Source organism: Nicotiana sylvestris, chromosome 9, assembly GCF_000393655.2.
Source record: "Nicotiana sylvestris chromosome 9, ASM39365v2, whole genome shotgun sequence".
Classification (NCBI taxonomy): Eukaryota; Viridiplantae; Streptophyta; class Magnoliopsida; order Solanales; family Solanaceae; genus Nicotiana; species Nicotiana sylvestris.
In genome coordinates this window covers 128679032-128702894 of record NC_091065.1, presented here as the reverse complement: position 1 = coordinate 128702894, position 23863 = coordinate 128679032, and the positions used below count along the sequence as shown (strand labels likewise).

The 23863-nt window shown below is 38.0% G+C and overlaps 3 protein-coding genes across 3 annotated transcripts; 1 reads left to right on the top strand and 2 right to left on the bottom strand.

Annotated features, from left to right (window-relative positions):
* Nucleotides 1-5136: 5136 nt before the first annotated feature.
* LOC138878208 (uncharacterized) lies at nucleotides 5137-5852 on the bottom strand. Its single transcript, XM_070157874.1, has 2 exons — nucleotides 5517-5852; nucleotides 5137-5193 (listed from the first exon to the last, which is right to left on the bottom strand). The coding sequence occupies exons 1-2, from the start codon at nucleotides 5850-5852 to the stop codon at nucleotides 5137-5139; spliced, it is 393 nt and encodes a 130-aa protein (XP_070013975.1).
* Nucleotides 5853-7886: 2034 nt separating this feature from the next.
* On the bottom strand, nucleotides 7887-8633 carry LOC138878207 (uncharacterized). Its single transcript, XM_070157873.1, has one exon. It carries the CDS (start codon nucleotides 8631-8633, stop codon nucleotides 7887-7889), a length of 747 nt encoding a protein of 248 aa, XP_070013974.1.
* Nucleotides 8634-22772: 14139 nt separating this feature from the next.
* On the top strand, nucleotides 22773-23273 carry LOC138878206 (uncharacterized). The gene has a single exon (XM_070157872.1). The coding sequence runs from the start codon at nucleotides 22773-22775 to the stop codon at nucleotides 23271-23273; it is 501 nt and encodes a 166-aa protein (XP_070013973.1).
* The last annotated feature ends 590 nt before the right edge of the window (nucleotides 23274-23863 follow it).

The window sequence follows — 23863 nt, the reverse complement described above, 5'->3', positions numbered from 1 at the left end:
AGAGAAATACAATAACTGGTACAAAGATGAAACCAATCACAAGGAAATGCCACTCTTCACAAGGATACTAACCGGGGATCTCTTAGTACCCTCAATATATTCTAGGGATCTCTTGGTATCCCGAGGATCTCTTGGTACCCTCAATATATGCTAGGGATCTCTTGGTACTCCGAGGATCTCTTGGTATCCTCAATATACATGGCTGGGATCTCTCGGTATCCCGCACCTCAGCTCAAATCATAAATACATGCAGGGGATCTCCCGGGATGCCGTCCCGTAGTCCAAAAGTAAAACACACAGCCGCACACAAAGAATACTCAATTAAGCTGAATTTCGTGCCAAGTAAAAACAAGTAATTCTAACCTAACATGCTTCACATAATACAATTAAGGTAGTTTAAGCAATTAAACAATTATGTCAATTAAGCATGCTTTTTCTAAGCTAACAACAGGCTTAAATTGCAAGTAGTATAAAACAGGAAAAAGGAACACAATTGAAATTACTTAAGAAAAATCAGATTTTTAACAATTAGCTCAAGTATACACTCGTCACCTTACGTAAAAGGCATTTCAATTATCAAATATGCCAAATCCTAAGGGGAAGGTCCCCCACACAAGGTTAGGAAAACCACTTACCTCTAACCAGCTCAAAATCAACCTGAAACCACGTCTTTGCCACGAGTACTCGACTCCAAATGGCCCAAATCTATTCAATTCAATTATATAATGTAAATAACACTTCAAGTAACTGATTCTAAAATTAATATCTAAGCTAATACGCGAAATTAGGTAAAATGATCAAAATGCCCCTCAGGACCACATCTCGGAATCGGGTGAAATTATATCTTCAGAATTCTCATACTCTCACGAGTCTATACATAATAAGAACACTGAAATCGGAGTTCAAATGACTCCTCAAATACCCATTTTAAAGTCTCATAATCTCAAGCCCTAATTACCCATTTTACCCAAATATTTCACCACTAATTAGGTCTTTAATCACATATAAACAAGTTATGAAGTCAAAAATGTTACCTACAAGTGATTCCCCTTTGGTTCCCTCAAAAATCACCCTCAAAAGCTTCAATCCCGTTCAAAAATGGTGGAAAATGAAGAAGGGTCGCAGATGGGCTATTTAAATACTGCCCAGATATTCCTTCTTCGTGAACGCGGAAGGTCCCTCGCATTTGCGAAGCAAAATTTCACTTGGGCCCAGATTTCTTCATCGCGAACGCGATTCAAAACTTCCTCCTCCAACGCGAATGCGGGGAGACCATCGCGAACACGTAGTTATAGAACTCCCAGCTTCGCAAACGCGGGAGACACTTCGCGAACGCGAAGCATAAATTCCTCACCAGCCCCAGATCCTCTTCACGAACACAAGACCCCACTCGCAAACGCGAAGAAGGAAACAAGAACTGACTGCTGCAACATTTACTGCAATTTCCTAAGTTCCAAAAATGACCCGTTGAGCATCCGAAACACACCCGAGATCCTCGGGACCTCAACCAAACCTACCAACATATCCCATAACATCATTCAAACTTGTTCTAACCTTCGGAATGCTCAAAACAACATCAAAACACTAATTTAGCATCGGATTCAAGCCTAAGAACTTGAAAAACTCTCAAAATACGCTTTCGATCAAAAAGTCTATCAAACCTCGTCCGAATGACCTGAAATTTTGAACACACGTCACATTCAACACTATGGAACTACTCCAACTTCCAGAATTCCATTCCTACCCTTGGATAAAAATCTCACTATCGAACCGGAAACTTCAAAAATTCAACTTTCATCATTTTAAGCCTAAATTGGCTACGGACCTCTAAAACACAATCCGAACACGCTCCTAAACTCGAAATCACCCAACATAGCTAACAGAACCATCGAAATTCTATTCCGAGGCCGTGTTCACACTGTTCCGGCAACGGTCAAATTTCCGAAACTTAAGCTCTCATTTAGGGACTAAGTGTCCTAAAACTCTTCGAAACTCCAAATAAACCCTCCCGGCAACTCACAATAGCAGAAACAAACACGGGGAAAGTAGTTAATAAAGGATCGGGGCTTTAATTTTTAAGGTGACCGGCCGGGTCGTCAAATGAATAATCCTAAGCAGGGGAGGATGTAAGGCCTTGTAAAAATTTTACCTAGAACCTGGGGTTCATAGTGCCCAGGTAGGCTAACGTGTTTGCAAAACGTGGAATTTCTGCGATACATTAGGCGACCACAGTAATACTTCGCATACCGCAGATCCGTCGCAAAGTGAAACAGAAGAAAAACCCAATTTTGGAGGTCATATTGCGGTCTATTATGCGACCGCATAATTTTTTCGCGGGCCGCACATCCATCGTAGAATCAGCATGAAAAATTTCAGAGGGAGACTTTTGCGTATGCAACTGTATAGCTGTTCTACGGGCTGCAAAATGGTCGCAGACTTGATTAGGCCAGCCCAGGTTTTGGGGTTATTTTTGCGGTCCACTTTGCAGACCGCATATTTATTTTGCGATCCGGTCTGCAATCACAGACCCGGTTCGGAGGCTTAAGTTTGAGGAAATTTTACCCAACCCCATTTTTGTAAAACGGGTTTGGGGGTTATTTTAGTTGGGTTAAACGGTTGTTTTAGAAAGAGGGGAGTGCTTTATAGAGAGAGGAGGAATTCCCAAGTGCTTTGCTCATCAATCCTTGCCCCAATCTTGAAGATTCAAGGGAATCACTCACTAGGCCACCACCTATCCGGGTAAGTTCTTATCCTATATCATCCATGCAGGGTTGTTTTGGGTCTAAGTGGGTTAGGGATGTCACGAACCATTTTCTGAATAAGCCGTGACCGACACTCGGTCACTAAATTTGACAAAACGAAGCATTTGTGCTTATCAAAACATCTATAACCTCAAACTTCATATGCAACAAAGGGGATACTTTAACCAAATACTTTTAATTAATTTGAATATCTAAAATCAACCGACTCCAAAATTTTATTCGTAGTAACCACTGAAATACTGCTAAGTTATTATAAAAAACATCTGAATCTTAACCCATCGACTATGTCTATGAAGCTTCTATTGATAAACTGACGCACTGCTCAGGACATGAGATTGTCTGGCTAGTTCTCCAAGTAAAGAACGAAATAACTAAATAGAGATGACTCAAGGAATACTCCACGAACAAAGCGGAGCTCGCCAATAGCACTAGAAGAGAGGGAAATCCTAACCAGTAACTTGCTCGCCTGCAAAACCGGTTCCTACGTTGTACCGCAAACCAACATAGGTTCCCAAAAGAGAACGTCATTACTATCCATTATACTCACTGATTATCAACGACAGGGGATGAAAATTTAATAAAATATACATTACGAGCAAAGACTCTACATGCATGTAAAACATAAAGCTTATGAGAAGAATTCAAAAATAATTGCATAATAGCAGATTATGAATATCCTAAAAGAAATTCTTTTCTTTTTCTTTATTATAAAAAAAATACTTCACTCTATACTTCGGGATTTCCAACTATCCTGACTTATTTCTATCATAGTCACCATGTGATCGGTATGGGCTCGATCCCAACATGATCGAATAGGCCCAATCCATGAGGTGCCACTCGCTTCATGGTTCTCAACGCTCATGTATCATACCTTAGCCTGGCTAAGTAAATTCTCAGCAACGAGACCTTCGGTTCGTGTGTTCCCTACTTTGGCACAAGTAGTTTCAATAAGTCAACGTCTTGGTCAGGACCCTCGGCCTAGACGATGACCCTTCTCAGAATAGATGATACTCCCAAAAATCTTTTCTTTCTAAAACTGCTTCTTATGACTTTTCAAGTCTAAATCTTTTCTGGAACATCCTATACATACTGATACTGGTATCCTTAAATATAAAGCATGGCATAAGAATGAAATAAATGTTCAAAAGTATTTCTAATGATTCTTGCTTTTTCATGAATTTTCAACATGAAAATGACATATAAGAATAACACAAAAATCTGAAAATTTATGCACATATATTATAATAAATCATCTAAACTTTATCTAGAACAATTTTAAGTTAATAAGTACTCACTAGATCCAATTAAGTACATATTAACTCTTTTAAGCAATTCATCAAACATCTTGTATGCATGCTTTTGTGAGTTAAACCACTTTAGTAAAGGGTTATATCAACTCACCTCAAAACTCCTCGAGCCAATACGTAGGCTCCAGTTCAATTTATACCATCAAACAATCAATTCTACAACAACCAGTGCATTTTAATCAATTTTAAAGTTTCACACATAAACATGGAATTTACTATTGACACAGAGAAAAAAAGGCAAATTAACTATCCAATTCTTATACTGTAGGATAATTGAGAAGACGAAATTTTATATACCTGAGTTCAAGAATTAGTGATTTATAAAGAAACTGAGAATTTTCCGTTGCTTGCGTGAGTATTTCACTGGGACGTGCTTCTGTTTCTTTTACGCAGAAGTCTGTTTGGAATTTTCCCTACCCCCCCCTCGTTCAAAGCTTAAGGCTTTTAAGCCTGCCTTATGCTTTTCAACAACGCTTTTATGGGCTTAAGGGCTTTAGGATTGTTCCCCACCCTTTTTTGTTATTTTGTTCTTTTTTGTTTTGTTTTGGGTTTTTTTAACTTAACTAATAATTAATGATACCCACTTTTAATAATTAATAATATTAAAATTATTAATATTCCATAATTGTATATCCACTTATTATAAATATAGAAGTAACTCAAAATCAATCACAAGGGTTTAAAACTGTAATCGAAGTATAATTTAAGGGAAAATATTATATTCTATATTTAGCGTGTCTTGACAATTTTATAGATTTGAGGAGTGTTACAATCCTCCCTCCTTAAAAACATTCGTCTTCGAATGTTGCTAGGGCCTTATTCTCAAGCTAATAATCATTCCTTAAGTCCTTGAACTTCTTAAGTTTTCTTAGCACTACTAACTTTCCCAAGGGACTCAAAATATTGGCTAACTCCCTAAATTTTCAAAAATTTCGGCAGAGTCTCCCTTGTAAATTGGACTATTCAAAAAATACCCCCGTCACCAATACCATAACTACACCAACAACAACCAAATATACCATAACAGGCCATTCATAGGCACGATACACAGCTTATAAACTAATTACTCACACTCCGGCAAGGAGGTACCACAATAACCAACCAAAATCTAAAGCACAACACTTCTGCAAAAAGTAAATAACTTTAATGAATTAAATATACTCTGGCATTGTACTAAATTATTAAATAACTGAATATACTCAGACAGAAACTAAATTACTTCAACAGCTAAGTATAATCTAGCAAGAACATAAACACATGCTAACTTGTATTTAATAAATAAAATATAAATGACAAGCCAAACCTAGGTTTACATACCTTGTTCCTCAAATAAATAAGGATACTTATTTCTCATATCTTCCTCGACCTCCCACGTAGCCTCTTTTGAATCATGATTATTCCATAAAACTTTTACTGATGACATATCTTTTGATCTCAAATTTCTTACTTGCCTTTCGAGAATTTCTATAGGTACCTCTACATAACTCAAGTCTTCTTTAATTTCTATGGCGTTGGCAGGTATTATATGCGACTTATCATGAATGTATTTTCTAAGCATAGACACATGAATGACATGATGAACAGAGGACAACTCAACGGGCAATGCTAGCTCATAAGCCACGTTTCCCTTCTTTTCTATAATCTCATAAGGTCCGATAAATCTAGGACTAAGTTTCCTCTTCCTACCAAACCTCATAACTCCTTTCATTGGTGAAACTTTCAAAAACACCTTGTCACCAACTATGAACTCTAAGTCACGATGCATCTTGTCAGAATAGGACATTTGACGACTCTAAGCCATTTTTATCCTTTCTCTGATTAGATGAACTTTCTCTAAGGCCTCACAAACAAACTCTGGACCGATCAATGGCACCTCTGCTGCTTCAAACCAGCCATACCAATGCTAGATTGATAGTTGTTATTGTAAGCAAATTCTATAAGTGGCAAGTTATCATCCCAATTACCTCCAAAATCTATAACACATGCTCGCAACATATCTTTGAGAGTCTGAATAGTCCTTTTTGCATGGCCGTCAGTCTGTGGATGGAAAGTGGTGCTCAGATTGACCTTGGTGCCTAATCTTTTCTGAAATGCCTACCAAAAATACGTTGGGAACTGAGGGTCTCTGTCACATATGATTGAAACTGGAGTACCGTGCAATCAGACTACTTCTTTAATGTACAATTGTTCATGCTGCTTTGCAGAATCTGTCATCTTTACTGGTAATATATGCGCGAACTTTGTCAATCGGTCTATAATAACCCAAATTGAATCATGCTTACGGTATGTGTGAGGTATACCTACTACGAAATCCTTATTAATCATCTCCTATTTCCATTACGGTATCTATATATCTTGAGCTAGGCCACCAGGCCTCTGATGATCGGTTTTGACTTGCTGGCAATTCAACATTTAGCCACATGATCTGCTACATGCTTCTTCATGCCTTTCCACCAATACAACTCTTTCAAGCCCATATACATTTTGGTAGCACCTGGGTAGATAGAGTACCTAGAGCTATGAGCTTCTTCCATTATGGACTTTCTAAGACCATCTACATTAGGCACACATAACCGATCATTCAACTTCAAAACTCCATCACTTTCTAGAGTGAAAGCAATGATTTCTTTGTTTCTGGATCCTTCTTTTAACTTTACTAAGTACGTATCTTCGTCTTGCTTAACCTTAACATGCGCAACAAGAGAGGGTTGCACTAAGGCATACACAATTATACCTCCTTCTTCGGTCTCATCCAATCTAATTCCATCATTTGCTAGTTTTTGAATTTCTCGACCCAAAGTTTGCCTTTGTACTGCAAGATGGGCCAGGACACCCATTGACTTCCTACTAAGTTCATCTGCTACCACATTATCTTTTCCCGGGTGATAAAGGATATTGATGCCATAATCCTTCAATAGATCGAGCCACCTTCTCTATCTCAAATTTAATTATTTATGCTTGAAAATATACTGGAAGCTTTTGTGATCTGTAAACTCTTCAGAATACTCGCCATAAAGGTAGTGTCACCATATCTTTAAGGAAAACACCAATACTACAAGCTCTAAGTCGTGTGTGGGGGTAGTTCTTCTCATGATTCTTTAATTTCCTGGAAGCGTAAGCAATAACTTTTCCATCTTGCATAAGAACACAACCAAGACCCACTCTAAAGGCATCACAATACACTATGAACCCCCTTGAACCTATCAGCAAGGTTAACACAGGTGCAGTGGTCAACCTCTTCTTTAACTCTTGAAAACTCTGCTCACAAGTGTCTGACCACTAGAACTTAACTTCTTTCTGAGTCAACTTAGTTAATGGAGCTGCAAGTGAGGAAAATCCCTCTAAAAACCTTCTATAGTAGCCAGATAACCCCCAAGAAACTCTTGATTTCGGTTGGTGTTGTCGGCCTTGGACAGTTTTTGACCGCTTCTGTCTTTTGAGGGTCTACTTTTATGCCTTCACTAGATACCTTGTGGCCTAAGAATGCCACTAGCTGCAACCAGAACTCACATTTTGAATATAAACATAAAAAACCATATAGGAAAAAGAAAAAACTAACAGAATGTACTTGCTATAATTGTGGAAAGCTAGGACACTTAGCCAAAGATTGTAAATTACCAAAAAACCCAAAGAAGAAACAAATTACCGAAATATTGATAGATAATGATAAATATACACAAGTAGAATATGTAGATTATGAATTAAGCAGTGAAGACAGCATATATGAGATATCAGAAAACGAGTTCTCTGAAAATGAAATAAACAAGGATATAGAAGAGTCAGATGAAGAAAATTATGACTGAAAAAGATATACAAATTATACAACAAGAAGAACACCAAGATGAACAATCTTCAGAACAAAAACTAATGACTCCTTATTGGAGGAACCCCTTCCACCTTTGCTAGATGTACCATTAAACACGCCCGATGGTCGGGCTTTCTTGTTATGCTCTTTTACTTCTCTCCTTTGTTGTCTGTCTTTTTCTAAGTGCTTGGCAAATCCCACAACAGAGGAGAAAGCTGTCATTCCTAGCGCGGAAACTGATGTTGTATCCTTAATGTGGTAAGCCAAACCACCAACAAACCTGTGAAATTTTGCTTTTTCTGTCTTAACCATGTGAGGAGCATGCTTAGCCAAACTTATGAATTCCATGTAGTACTCTTGCACACTTTTATTCCCTTTCTTGATCTGCTCGAACTCTGTACCCTTAGCTTCCCTATCCTCTTCTGGTATAAAATTAGACATGAAGGTCTCTTCAAATTCTTCCCAAGTAGGCGGACCATCATCTTCATCTCTTTCCTTTTCCCATATCTCAAACCAAGCGCCAACCACATCTCTAAGCTGGTAGGCAGCCAGCTCCACAGCTTCATCATTAAATGCCTTCATCGCTTGGAGGGCTTTCTTGACACCCTCCAGCCACAACATTGGATCTTCATCAACTATAGTACCACAGAACAATGGAGGACTGAACTTTAAAAATTCATTCACTCTTGATGACTCAGAATTGTTCTGTCTATTTGATTGAGGTGGAATCTCATCTCTTCTCTCGTTCTGGTTGGCCATGAAGGCTTTAAACATCTACATAGCACTGTTAACATCATTAAACATCTGACCCACCTCTTGAGATATAGCTGTCTGAGCCGGAATTGCTGTTGAGGTTAGCACTGGATCCTGAGGTACTTGCTCATCATAATCCACCCCTTCTTCATGTTTAACCCGGGGTACCTGAACCCCTCTTGTGGATTTACCCTTCATTTTCTGAGTTGAAGCCTTCTTAGTTCTACCTTGAGCCACAATAGTAGCAATAGTTTCTTGAGCAGCATCCTGAGAGTTGGTATTAGAGTTGCGAGCACGAGCCATTTCTGCAAGTTTTGGACAAATGAATACATTAGATAATTTCTTAGAGGTAGGTTCTACTGCACGTAAAGTATGAAAAGAAATGAGAGTTTTCCTAAATACTGGTAGCCTCATATTTATAAGTATGGCACACTTCATACCCATAAATAAGACTCTACTGAACGGCTTCATAGACCCCTAGTACTCCATAAACCCGACGCTCTGATACCAAGTTTGTCACAACCCATTTTCTGAATAAGCCGTGACCGGCGCCCGATCGCTAAATTTGATCGAGCTAACCATTTGTGCTTATCAAAACTTTTATAACCTCAAACTTTATATGCAACAAAGGGAACACTTTAACCAAATACTTTTAATTAATTTGAATATCTAAAATAAACTAACCCCAAAATTTTATTCATACTAACCACTGAAATACTGCTAAGTTATTATCAAAAACATCAGAATCTTAACCCACAACTATGCCTATGAAGCCTTTATTGATAAACTAACGCACTGCTCAGGACATGAGATTCCCCGGCTAGTTCTCCAAGTAAACAAAAAAATAACTAAATAGAGATGACTCAAAGAAATGCTCCACGAACAAAAGAGGAGCTCACCAATAGCACTGGAAGAGAGGGAAGTCCTAACCAGTAGCCTACTCGCCTGCAAAACCAGTTCCTACGTTGTACTGCAAAGCAACGTAGGTTCCCAAAAGAGAACGTCAGTACCATTCATTGTACTTAGTGATTCTCAACAAAATGGGATGAAACTTTAATAAAATATACATTACGAGCAAAGACTCTAAATGCATGTAAAACATAAAGCTTATGAGAACAATTCTAAAATAATTGCATAATAGCAGTTTATGAATATTCTAAAAGAAATTCTTTTCTTTTTCTTTCTTATAAAATAATACTTCACTTTAAACTTGGGAGGTTCCAACTATCCTGACTTATTTCTATCTTAGTCACCGTGTGATCGGCACGGGCTCGATCCCAACCTGATCCAATAGGCTCAATCCACGAGGTGCCACTCGCTTCATGGTTCTCAGCGCTCATGTATCATACCTTAGCCTGGCTAAGTAAATTCTCAGCAATGGGACCCTCGGCTCATGTGCTCCGTACTTTGGCATAAGTAGTTTCAGGAAGTCAACATTTTGGTCAGGACCCTCAGCCTGGACGATGACCCCTTCTCAGAATAGAGGATACTCCCAAAAAAAATTTCTTTCTAAAACTGCTTCTTGTGACTTTTCAAGTCTAAATCTTTTCTGGAACATCATATATATATACACATATTGTTATATTAAATGTAAATCTTGGCATAAGAATGAAATAAACATTCAAAGGTATTTCTAAAGATTCTTGCTTTTTCATGAATTTTCAACATGAAAATGGAATATAAGAATAACAAAAAAATCTGAAAATTTATGCACATATATCATTATAAATCATCTAAACTTTAGCTAGAACAATTCTAAGTTAATAAGTACTCACTAGCTCCAAATAAGTACATATTAACTCTTTTAAGCAATTCATCAAACACCTTATATGCATGCTTTTGTGTGTTAAACCACTTTAGTAAAGGGTTATATCAACTCACCTCAAAACTCCTCGAGCCAATACGTAGGCACCAGTCCAATTTATACCCGTCAAACAATCGATTCTACAACAACCAGTGCATTTTAATCAATTTTAATATTTCACACCTAAACATGAAATTTACTGTTGACACAGAGAAAAATGGGAATTAACTATCCTATTCTTATACTGTAGGATAATTGAGAATAGGAAATTTTATATACCTAAGTTCAAGAATTAGTGATTTATAAAGAAACTTAGAATTTTCCGTTGCTTGCATGAGTATTTCGCTGGGACGTGATTCTGTTTCTTATACGCAGAAGTCTGTTTGGAATTTTTCCCTACCACCCCCCCCCCCGTCGTTCAAGGCTTAAGGCTTTAAGCCTGCCTTACGCTTTTCAACAACGCTTTTATGGTCTTAAGGGCTTTAGGATTGTTCCCCACCCTTTTTTGTTATTTTGTCCTTTTTTTGTTTTGTTTTGGGGTTTTTTTAACTTAACTAATAATTAATGATACCCACTTTTAATAATTAATAATATTAAAATTATTAATATTCCCTAAATGTATATCCATTTATTTATATATATAGAAGTAACTCAAAATCAATCACAAGGGTTTAAATCTATATCGAAGTATAATTTAAGGAAAAAAATTAAATTCTATATTTAGCGTGTCTTGACACTTTTATAAATTTGAGGAGTGTAACAATTTACCTTCCTTAAAAACATTCATCGTCGAATGTTGCTAGGGCTTTATTCTTAAGCTAATAATCATTCCTTAAGTCCTTGAACTTTTTAAGTTTTCTTAACACTACTAACTTTCCCAAGGGACTCAAAATTTTGGCTAACTCCCTAAAAGCATGGTGGTGTATCAATGCTAAAGATCTCTCAACCTAAAATATTGATATTTACTTGAAAACCTATCTTGCTCTTAACTTGACGCTTTAATATTGTTTGCGGCTCTCATTGATTCCATCTTTCTTTTTCCTTGTATTGTTACTCGTTTCATTGAGAGGGGTGTTTAGTCTTACAGACTAGCACTATTTCATATGTACTAATATTTCTTTTCCGGGGGTGTTGCATCTTTAATAGATGCAGGTGGTTCTACAGTAGGCGGCATTGATTAGTGATAGTGGTACACCCGATCAACAAGACTCTACTAAACTTGCTTATGAATAGTAATACCTATGAACCTAGAGCTCTGATACCAACTTGTCACGATCCCAATTTCCCTCTGTAGGATGTCGTGATGGAATCTACTCTTTACGACTAGGTAAGCCTGACAGTTAATAATAACCTGATAGAAATAATTAACAAAATACTAAAACAAGGTTGAATAACTGATATAAACTTCTGAAAAACTGATCAACAACAGTACACTCCCAAAAACTGGTGCAACTGAGTCATAAGCTCTACAGAGTAAATCCAGAATAACGGCTACATCACTATTTGAAAGAAAAATACAATAGGAAATAAGAATAAGGGAAGATGAATCCGAGGCTTGCAGACACCGAGCAAGCATACCTTGAAGTCTCTGAAAGGCAGCTAACAGATGATCTCTAATGACCAGCACAAATAAACGTACATAGATCTGTACAAAAATATGCAGAAGCGTAGTATGAGTACACCACAACGATACCCAATAAGTATCAAGCCTAACCTCGGTAGAGTAGTGACGAAGCCAGTTCAAGACACCTACTACTATATAAATAACAATATGAAAACGTAACACAGGTAAATAATGGAAAGCGGAGAAATAACTGATGCGAAACAGTTAACAGTGTGAACTAATACCGAAGTTTTAAGCACAAAAATAACATAAAAAGGTAGTTATGGAGAACCACAATGATCATATATGGACAATAACTAATAAAAACAAGGAAGAATAAAACAACAAGAATCACAACGAGGTACCGCCTCGTGTATAATAAGAATCACCACTGAGGTACTGCCTCATCTATATATATCAAGAATCACAACCGAGGTATCGCCTCGTACTCATAATTCACAATCTCAATCACAATCGTTCCTTTTGCCGCCGCGTGAGCCTTACATTTGAAATAGATTTTGAAAAGTGTTTTTTTGAAGCAGCCACACACACTTTAGCCCACCTTATGATGTTGCATGGCTTTATGTATGTTACACCCCACAATATTACGATGATGTTATGTCCTGTAGTATTATATTACGATGATGTTATGCCTTGCTATATTACATTACGATGATGTTACTCTTTGAAGTATTAAGTTACAACAATGTTGCACCCTCCAGTATTACATTACGGTGATGTTACGCTTCGTAGTATTAAATTACGACGATGTTGCACCATGTAGTATTGTACATTGAATTTGTCATAAGGTAATTGATATCAGTCCAAGAAAAAAATTATTTGGAGATTATAAGGATTATGTTATTTCAAATAAGTGGTGAGTAAATTTGTAAAGGTGAGAGGGGAACCAAGTAAAAGAAAATGAATTTTCGTCCCAGTTTGGCACATTGGGATAAAATACAGCCCGAGTTAAAATACTCGGTATTTATGGACTAGTACCATACAAGGTACCACATGACTATAATAGTAAGGTATGTAAAGTGTGTTAAAAGTAAGTAGCATTTTAAGTAATTTGAAATAATACCTAATTATGTAGATTTTTAGTGGAAGATTAACCATGTAATTAAACAAATGGGTGGATAAAATTTGGATAGCATTAAATTCACCTAACGTGGCAGCAACCTATATCCAAAATAGTGACTATTGAATTAGAAAGCAAGGTGGCATATTTGCGGGAATTGTTGGCCAAATAAGCCTTATAAAGTGGGTCCCACATCCTTTATAATATAAGACATCTATAACATAAAAAGAGAGATGGATATATCATATAATAATGTGAGCATTTTTCTTGGCATCTTCAAATAAATTCAATAAGACTTTCATAGCAATTCATACAAGATCGGATTATGCATAAGATGCAGTTCTAAAGGAGTATGGTGCAATCTTTCTCAAGAATATCATATGGATTTTTCCCTACTTCGATCCGCCGTTACATGTTGTCGAAATTAACGTGTGTTAGAAGGATTGTCAAGAAAATTGACTCAGGTATGTTAAGGCTATACCTTCTTTCCTTTTGGCATGATCCATACGATACAAACGAAACGAAAAAATGTACAACTTCCATAAATGACTCTATTCATAGAAATGCTAGAGATGTTTATGTTCTTGATTCTCCATGTGTCGTATTATTCTATCATGTGTTAGAAGAAATGCTAACACATGATAGAATAACACGACTTCGACAAATGACTCTATTCATAGAAATGCTAACACATTGTAGAAATTAACGCGTGTTAGAAGGATTGTCAAGAAAATCGACTCAGGTATGTTAAGGCTATCCCTTCTTTCCTTTTGGCATGATCCATACGATACAAACGAACGAGAAAATGCACAACTTCCATAAATGACTCTATTCATAGAAATGCTAGAGATGCTTATGTTCTTGATTTTCCATGTGTCATATTATTCTATCATCTGTTCATGGGTCTCAGAAAAATACGTAAGTTGAAAAAGTTTACTTCATGATATTAAATAGAGGCATAATGGTCTTATGACGTACCGAGAGATTTTATTAACGTATTTTCACATGCATTTACATATGCACATTGACCTATGACCATATGGCATTATACACACGTATATATATGTATATGGGATATGGGAAAGGTTATGACGTTATATACACACCACCACCTGATCAGCTGGTATATATTGATGATTTTGCCCACAGTGATCGAGATGATATGATGTGATGCACTCAGAGGCCTAATGATGTTATGAAACATGTACCTATGCATGACATGACATTCATACGCATATGCATGACACTATAATTATTTCATGATTTACAAAGTTATCCAGACTTACCGGGGGAGTCATTTACTCTATATTTCCTCCATGTCTGTTATGTACTTATTTATGTGCCTTACATACTCAGTACATTATTTATACTGACGTCCTTTTTTCTTGGGGACGCTACATTTCATGCATGCATGTCCCGATAGACAGGTAGAGAGCCCTCCAAGTAGGCTATCAACTCAGTGGAAGATGTTGGAGTGCTCCATTGCTTCGAAGTTGCTTGTTTGGTTAGTATGAGTTAGATATGTATTGTTTGGTATGGTGAGACTCTGTCCCGATCTTTTTGAAAATTATTTATTCTTAGAGGATTGTAGACATATGTCATATACGTAAAAGATCATATGGCCTTGTTGGCCTATGTTCAGTGTTCAAGTAGTTATTTTGGTCTTAGAGACCCATATGTCTTATGTATAAGTTGGCATTACCTGCTGTATTATATCTATTTCACGGGAGCCTCTCCAGCTCAATTATTTATGATAGTATGACATGAAAAGATGTGTTATGTTGGTACTCAGTTGAGTAAGGTACCGGGTGTTCATCGCGGCCCATCGGTTTGGGTCGTGACAAAAGTGGTATTAGAGTAGTTCTGTCCTAGGGAGTCTACAAGCCGTGCCTAGTAGAGTCTTGTTTATGGGTGTGTCGTGCACCATACTTATAAGTAGGAGGCTACAGGGCATTTAGGACTGTCACTCTTTCTTCTTACTCTAAATTGTTTGATAGAGCTCAGTTATAAGAATTTAAATTCCAAATTCTATTTTATTCGTAATAATAAGATGATACCTACATCCGAAAAAAAGGTTGAAAAGAGAGATAGTTGTGGAAGAGCTGAGTCAGAGGAATTGAATTTTTTATGATGCCTACGATAAGTAAATGTGAGGTCTTTGGCAGATCATGGGTGTACTAAAAGGTGTAAGCTTCCTGATAAGAAGCCTTAAGGCAAGTATACCTATCCACCTTAATGGTGAAAGATAATGAGAGATTCAGAAGATAAATACAAGTTCCAACAAGCAAAAGAAGCCAGATGAAGAAGAGTACGAGGTACCCAATTAATGAAGGTTAACAATGTTTATAATTCAGGCAGAGGAATATAAGCTTTTTGAGTTATATTCAACAGTAACAGAGGTATGTTTAATTGGTCGTACCCATCTCAATTATGCCATGTGGGGGCTAACAGGTGTAGTTTAAGAAAAGGACAAAACATCAAGATCCGATTGGGGTTAGAGTAACCCAAAATGGTGAATGGATTGTTTGTGTTAGTTGACATTTTCGAAGGGTATTACAAATGTGCCAATAGATCTTCTTGTGAGACTCCTAGATGGTGCACTCTAGAATATTACAATTAGATGTGAATATTAGCATGAAAAAAAATCAGAAGATAAGCACTGAAAGCCTGAATGGGATAAATATTACCTTAGTATAACTGTCGTCCCTATTAGAATGAGGACGTTGAGCAACCCGAAGAGCCGATGAATGAAACAAGGAGAGCTAAAAGTGAAAGAATATCGTGTTGAAGTTTTCACAAGAAAAAGGATATGCAGAAATATTAGCAGAGTAATGAGAAGAGAGATACAGAAGTATTATGAATAAGGTGTGATGCATGGATAACGATGGTAGGAAAAAAGAATAAGAAACGACAGTATTACAGAATCTAGTCAAGTGATTGAAGAGATGAGAGGTGACAGGCCTTAGGACAACAAAAGAGTATAGGCCATGAAGTCATATCCTCATTTTAAGAAGTTCGTGACTCTAACGTGATTACCAATAGGAAAAGCTAGACCCCATAATAATAGATATCAGCATGGGTTGGTGATCAAGATAAAGTAAACATGAATTAGGGATTTAGTGATTTTATAATGGTCGACATCATGAGAATTTTAGATTTTGTGCCGGCAATAATAAAATGGACAAGAGAAGAAGATTCATGAGAAATTCAGAGAATGGTCATTCAAGAAGACGTTTCCTTAAAGCAAGCAATGTGAGCAAAGTTAAGCTTGAGCAACTGTATGTTCCAGTTACACTAAATGTCACCATCACGAGTGAGGAATTTTGTTATCCTTGGTACTAAAAGATTACCGCAAGTGAGTAAGGGTCATCGATGATGTGAAAGGACGCCAAAGATGAAGAGGAAAAAAAATGTCTATAGGCAGGTTGTCATAGCTCCAAGTCTTAGTACTCCCCTAAAGGGGGGAATGTGGAATGATAAAGAAAGAATGCGATAGAAATGAGAAAGGGATGAGACTGCACTTATCCAAATGTTACAGATATGCTTCAGGAAACCCTCGCATAATTTTGTACTCTAGTTCAGGCGGGGTCTATTCCACTCGTACCAGCCACATCTCAGGATAAGGGAAGAGCTTAGACTCCCGTGACCCGTACTCTAGAGCAATAGGTTCATGTTGATCAGGTCCCAATTAGTTATGCCAGCTTAGCCTATTGTTCTGGTTCAGTGCGAGGTTAGGGTAGTATCATCTGAGGAGGAACATCTTAGACTTGAGAGGTTCAAGAAGTATCATCCTCCTACTTACAGTTGCTTAGCATCAGAAGATAAACAGGGTTTTCCAGAGAAGTTCCATTGTATTCTCCGCACCATGGGTATTGTGGAGACTAGCAGAGTTGTTTTTACTACCTTCTAGCTGTCAGGAGTAGCATTTCAGTGTTGGCGGGCTTACGAGTAGGGTAGCCCAGCCGATGCAGCTTAACTTACATGGACTCAATTTTCAGAGATATTCTTCAGAGAGTTTGTTCCCAGACTCTTCGGGATACATGGCACGTAGAGTTTGAGTAAATGCGCCTGAGTGCTATGACAGTGTCAGAGTATGCCATTAAATTTAGTGAGTTGTCTAGGCATGCACCTACCTTGGTTTCTACAGTCAGGGAGCGACTTCGCCAATTTATCGAGGGGCTCAACTATGGTATCAGGTTCAGTATGGCTCGAGAGTTGGAGACAGATACCCAATATTAGTAGGTGGTAGAGATCGCATGTAGGTTGGTGGGTATCTGGGGCCGTGAGAGAGAGGATAGAGAGGCCAAAAAGTCTTGAGGTACCAGAGGATTTAGTGGTGGCCATGCTGCAGCTACAATCCGTCATAGTGGAGGACATGTTAGCCGTCTAGTTCGTTCAGCACTTCTAGCTTCTAGTGGTACTCCGGATTTCTCGAGGTCTCAGGTTGCACACTTTACTCAGACACTTTCTAGTGGACCTCCTGCACAAGGTGCCTTTAGTAGTTAGTCCAGCCAACCAGGCTCGATCCAATCATAGCAGCCACACCCACCCAGAGTTTTCTTTGAATGTGGTGATACATGTCATATGGTGAGGGACTGTCCCAGACTTAGGAGGGTGCACCTCCATAGACTACTCAGGTTATACGGATTCAACCAGGTCCACAGACTTCATAGGTCATAGTTTATTCCCTAGTTAACACCCTACCCACTCACCCAGCTAGGGGTGGGGGACGGATATGTACAGGTTGCCCTAGAGGGGGAGGCTAGCCCAGATTCTATGATTTTCCAGGCAGGACGGAGGCAGCCACATAAGACGTATTCATTGTAGGTATGGTTCTGGTTTGTCATAAAGATGCGTCAGTCTTATATGAAGAAGAATGTAGCAAACTCTGTATCAATATGTCCAAATTATCAACAATTGAAGGCCGAACACCAAAGGCCCAGTAGGTTGGCACAAAACATAGATGGCTTACAGATATATCATGTCGTACAAAAATATTTAGTGGATTGGTCAGGTGGCTTTTAGGCTTGAGCTACCACCATAGATGGATTACAGGCTATTGAGGTTAATGAAGATTGACTTATGAGGAGATTCTAATTTCCATTCTAGATAGGAAGGTTCGGAAGCTGAGAAAAAAGAGATTGCCTCCGTAAAAGTGCTATGGCGAAAGCAGCAGGTTGAAGAGGCCACCGGGGAGGCCGAGGAATAGATGAAGAAGAAATATACTCATTTGTTTGAATAACCATGTAGTTGTGTTCAATTAAAATGTTAAGAGATTAATTTCTAAATTATGTTCCACTTGTACAGTTTATGTTAAGGATGTTCCTTATGGTAATATAATGCTTATGCGGTCACGGTTGGTGTTGTTTTCATGCTATGTTACGTCATTGGATTATATATATGTTATTAGGGTTGGTTACTGGGATTCTCTAACAGGTGGATAGGCCAATTACAGGGGAAACTTAGCCGACATTTCTGGCAATTTTGGGAGTTAGCTAAAATTTGGGGGTTTGAGATGTGTGTAAGAACAGAGGAGTTATGTTGGGTGTATTGGGCAGACTCTACTCCTCATTTAAGGATGAATAATCCTAAGCAGGGGAGGATGTAAGGCCCTGTAATTTTTTTACCTAGAACCCGTGGTTCATAGTGCCGAAGTAGGCTAACGTGTTTGCAAAACTTGGCATTTCTGTGGTCCATTATGTGACCCCAGTAATACTTTGTGGACAGTAGATCCGTCACGGAGTGAAACAGAAGAAAAACCCAAAATTGGAGGTCATATTGCGGTCCATTATGCGATCGCATAATCATTTCGCGGGCCACACACCTTTCGTAGATTCAGCATGAAAAATTTCAGAGGGAGACTTTTGCGTATGCGACTGCATAACTATTTTGCGGGCTGCAAAGTGGTCGTAGACTTGATCAGGCCAGCCCAGGTTTTGGGTTATTTTTTGGTCTACTTTGTAAACCGCATATTTATTTTGCGCTCCGATCTGCAATCATAGACCCGGTTTGGAGGCTTAAGTTTGAGGAAATTTTACCCGACCCCATTTTTATAAAATGAGTTGGGGGTTATTTTGGTTGGGTTAAATGGCTGTTTTAGAAAGAGGGGAGTGTTTTAGAGAGAGAGAGGAGGAATCCCAAGTGCTTTGCTAAAAAATCCTTGCCCCAATCTTGAAGATTCAAGGGAATCACTCACTAGGCCACCACCTATCCGGGTAAGTTCTTGTCCTACATCATCCATGCAAGTTTGTTTTGGGTCTAAATGGTCCAGGGAGTAGAAAATATGGCATGCATGTATTAGTAGAGGGGTCTTGGAGGTTGTTGAATTATCTGGGATGAATTATTGGTCGATATAGGTTGCGGGTTGAAGGAAATCTTACACTAGAAGCTTGTAGTCAAATTTTCACACCTAGTTCTTAATAAAATGCCTAGGTGAGCTGAACCCATGAACCTCTTCTTAATTATGGTTCAACTTTGTCATGTCTCTAATAGATTGAAGTTGCTAGGATTTTTGAAATGTTGTAGTAATTTAAGGAAAGCTCAAGCGAGGTATGTTTGCTAAACTTCTCTCGTAGAATCAAATTCCATGATATTCTCGTAAGTCTCAAGTCTAATTGGCCAAGTTCTTATTTCTCATGTTCCGAGTCATTTCTTATAAATTCAACTATTCCAAATAAACTTTGTATTGAAGATATATAATCAAACTGTGTTCCAAATGCTCCTATCATATTATGTTCTCCTTCGGAATATGTCCAAATATGACCAATGTAGTAAAACGTTATGATTTAAAATCATGTTTCAATTGCAAGTTTATTATGCCTAATTGCGAAAGAAAAACTAAATGTACCTAAGACTCATATTGCTCATATACACAGTTAAGGTCTTGATTTCAAATGCTCTTATTGTTTTTAACCTATTATGATGTTTGAAAGTGAAAGAAGTGAGTATGAGATATAAAATGCGGCCACCGTGCCAAGAATGAAAATTACACTAGTGGCCAATAATGCTGATGAAATGCAATAATGCGTGAAAGGTTATGAAATGAGATTTAACTGCTTTATATAATAAATGTTTTGGGAGTATCGTTAGTCACCGAAGAAGGGTAGGTTGAAATAACCTAACCCCGAAAATACACGTGCCGGTGTAGGAGTGATTTAGGGGGAAATTCTCGTATTGATTTGTTAAGATTAATCCCCTTAATTGGGATGAGATGATTGCTAGAGGAAAATGATGTTGATCCACATGACATTGTGGTGAGATGGCTTAGCCGATCGGGCTGAGATCAAATGCCATGCAGCGCACATGGTGGTGTTGTGATTGCTTGTGTTTGGGTGAGACGGCTTAGTCGATCAAGCCGAGATCAGACTCTGTGCTAAAAGCATGGTGGTGTATCGCTTCTAAAGATCTGCCAACCTAAAAATATTGATATTTACTTGAAAACCTATCTTGCTCTTAACTTGACACTTTAATATTGCTTGAGGCTCTCATTGATTCCATGTTTCTTTCTCTTTGTATTGTTACTCATTTCATTGAGAGGGTGTTTAGTCTTATAACTAGTACTATTTCATATGTATTAATATTCCTTTTCTGGGGGTGCTGCATCTTTAATGGATGCAGGTGGTTCCACAGCAGGCGACATCGATCAGTGATAGCGGTACACCTGATCCACAAGACTCTACTAAACTTGCTTATGACTAGTAATACCCATGAACCTAGAGCTCTAATACTAACTTGTCACGACCCCAATTTCCCTCCGTACGATGTCGTGATGGCACCTAGTCTCTACGACTAGGTAAGCCTAATAGTTAATAATAACTTGATAGAAATAATTAACAAAAAACTAAAACAAGGCTGAATAACTAGGTTATTGATTCTTCAGTATATTGAATTGGCTTTGGTTTGACGGGTCGATGCTCTCGGTGCACGATAAGCTAAGGGAGGCTAACGTGCGCTATCGATGGCTAGAAGACGCAAAAACACAGCATTGGTGACCCCTACTGTAATCCCGGTGACCTTAGGGATGCAGTCATTCACTCTATTAACGTTTGGAAGCTTTCTACCCACTCGATTTCAACCAATTCGAGAGGAAAATGAGCTAAGTGAAGATGATGAATGTAACAGTAACCAATGGAACAATACAAAGGCAGTGAAGGAGAAGGAAATTAAGAAGTGCAAGGACCAATTGCCAACAAGCCCGAGAAGATTACAATTCTCTGAAGCTGGATCTTCAGCACAACCATCTCCAGATCTAGAACAGCCTATAGCAGCAGCAAGGGCTGGGATGGAGAAAGATCTGCATGCAAAAGAGCTCAGGAAACAGAATCGCAAATCTCAGATGGGGATGAGACTGGAGTATATTTCGCCAAGTCATCGAGATGGTAAGATAGTCATTCAAATTGTTGAAGAAGATGAGTGAGCTGAACAAACACAAGGCGACTGCTTTAATTGGGTATGTACTTGGTGATGCTCCGTATGAGAAATCTATGGAAAGCTATGTAGAATCTATGTGGGATTTTGTCACCAAACCCCAAATTCTATATTACAAGGATGGGTACTATGTGTTTAGATTTACAACAATTGAGGAAAAGGAATTTTGTCATGCAAGCAGGGCCTTATTCATATCATAATAAACCATTTTATTTTTCAGAATTGAGAAAGGGATTTCCATTTTGACCCTAAGTGTAATACTACAATTCTTTTGTGGATTCATTTCCCTAGTTTACTTGCTGGATAATGGATTGCTGATGCATTGAGCAAGGTGACTAGTGTTGTAGGATTACCAATGTACACTGACAGATTCACAGTAGAGTTGAATAAAATTTCCTATGCTAGAGTACTAGTGAAAGTTGACATTACTAAGCCTTTGGTGGAGAATGTAGAGATTGTAACTCCTACCAGTACTAGGAAGCAGGAAATATTGTATGAGTGGAGGCCAAAGTTCTGGAGTCAATGTGTACATTTTGGCCATGATAATTTTGAATGCAGGAGAACTAACCAACAGAATCATGAAGATTCTGAGTTTAAGGCTCCTAAAAGAAGAAATAGGGGCAGAAGGAAGAGAGTAGTTCAAGAGTGGAAGCCAAAAGAACAACAAGAACAAGGAGAGGTAATTGAAGAACAACCTCTAACTGAAGTAGAAAAGAGCAACCAGGATAAAGCTGAAAATGACTCTGATAAGAGTATGTAGATGACAAGCAGAAATGAAGGAAGCAAGATACAGAACAATCCAATTATGCAGCAAGCCAAAACTGTAGAAGCTAGCACCTCTAATAGATTTACAATTCTTGAAGAGTGTGGGCAAAGTTCTGCACAAGGAGATGCAATGAATTCTGATCCTATCCAAAAGCCACCATGATTATTAGCACTTAGAATATAAGAGGGCTAAATAAGACCTATAAACAGAAAGAGTTAAGACTCTTTCTGCAAAAGAATAAAGTAGACATTCTAGGATGTCTAGAGACTAGAGTTAAAGAAAAGAATGCAAAAAATATACTGCATAAGGTAGCTAAGGATTGGGGATATTGTTGTAACTATTATAAGGCTGTAAATGGAAGAATATGGGTATTATGGAAGACCACTTTGACAATAAAGATAGTCCACATTCATGAGCAATTTATTCAGTGCTTAGTAGATGATCTAGTGACCAGTTCTCAGATAATGCTGACAGTTGTCTATGCTAGGAACAAGGTGCAGGAAACGGCAATATTATGGCATGACTTGCAGCAGGTAAGGGGGAAGATTCAAGTCTCTTGGCTCATAAGTGGAGATTTTAATAATGTCCTAATCACAGCTAATAGGTTAGGACAACCAGTGACAACTAATGAGGTACAAGAGTTCAAACAATGCATTGACAATATGCAGCTGACCCCATTGAGAACAAAGGGTTGTTTCTTTACATGGTGTAATAAGCAAAATGCAAATGATAGAGTGTATAGTAAGATTGACTGGGCTTTTGGCAATTTCAACTGGACTAAGGACTATAGGCATGTGGAAGCAGATGTTTTAGAACCTAGAGTGTCTGATCATTCTCCTATCATAGTTCAAATATGGAAAAGGAAAACTATTCATCCCAAGCCATTGAATCTATACATGGTAACAATGGATCATAAGGACTTTAGACCTATGGTTGACAGAATATGGCAGCAGCAGATTGATTAGGATCCTATGACTATTATTTGGCAGAAGTTACATAAGCTAAAAGATGAGGCTAAAGGTCTGAACAAGGAGATGGCAAGCTATGAGCAAAGGTTGACACAAATAAGACAGAGATTGGAGTGTACTCAAGCTAACCTGGTTCTTGATCCTTTCAACCAGATGCTGAGAGAACATGAAAAATAGACTGTGCATGAATTGGAGAAATGGAGTACTATAGAGGAGAGGATATTGAGGCAAAAGTCTAGAGTAATATGGATTGATTATGGTGATTCATACTCTAAATACTTCTATGCACAGTTGAAAATTAGAGCCAACAAGAATACTATCACTACTGTGTATGATGATATGAGAGTGAAGATCACTGATCCAAAAGCTATGGAAAAAGAGTTCACTAACTTTTTCACTCAGTTAATAGGGAAAGCCACGAGATTAATGCCATGTCCAAATACTAGATTTATTAAAGTAGGAGATTGTCTAACACTATAACATTAGCAGGAACTAATAAAGGAGATAACACATAAAGAGGTGGATGAAGCAGTGAGAGATATGCCAAATGACAAAGCTCCTGGAGTTGATGGCTATCCTATAGAATT

Coding starts and splice junctions, on each gene's coding strand:
- LOC138878207 (XM_070157873.1), bottom strand. CDS start 8,633: ATGGCCAACCAGAACGAGAGAAGAGATGAGATTCCACCTCAATCAAAT.
- LOC138878208 (XM_070157874.1), bottom strand. CDS start 5,852: ATGTCCTATTCTGACAAGATGCATCGTGACTTAGAGTTCATAGTTGGT. Junction 5,194..5,516: donor TAGAAATTCTCGAAAGGCAA/GTAAGAAATTTG, acceptor TACTTTTTGCAG/AAGTGTTGTGCTTTAGATTT.
- LOC138878206 (XM_070157872.1), top strand. CDS start 22,773: ATGCTGACAGTTGTCTATGCTAGGAACAAGGTGCAGGAAACGGCAATA.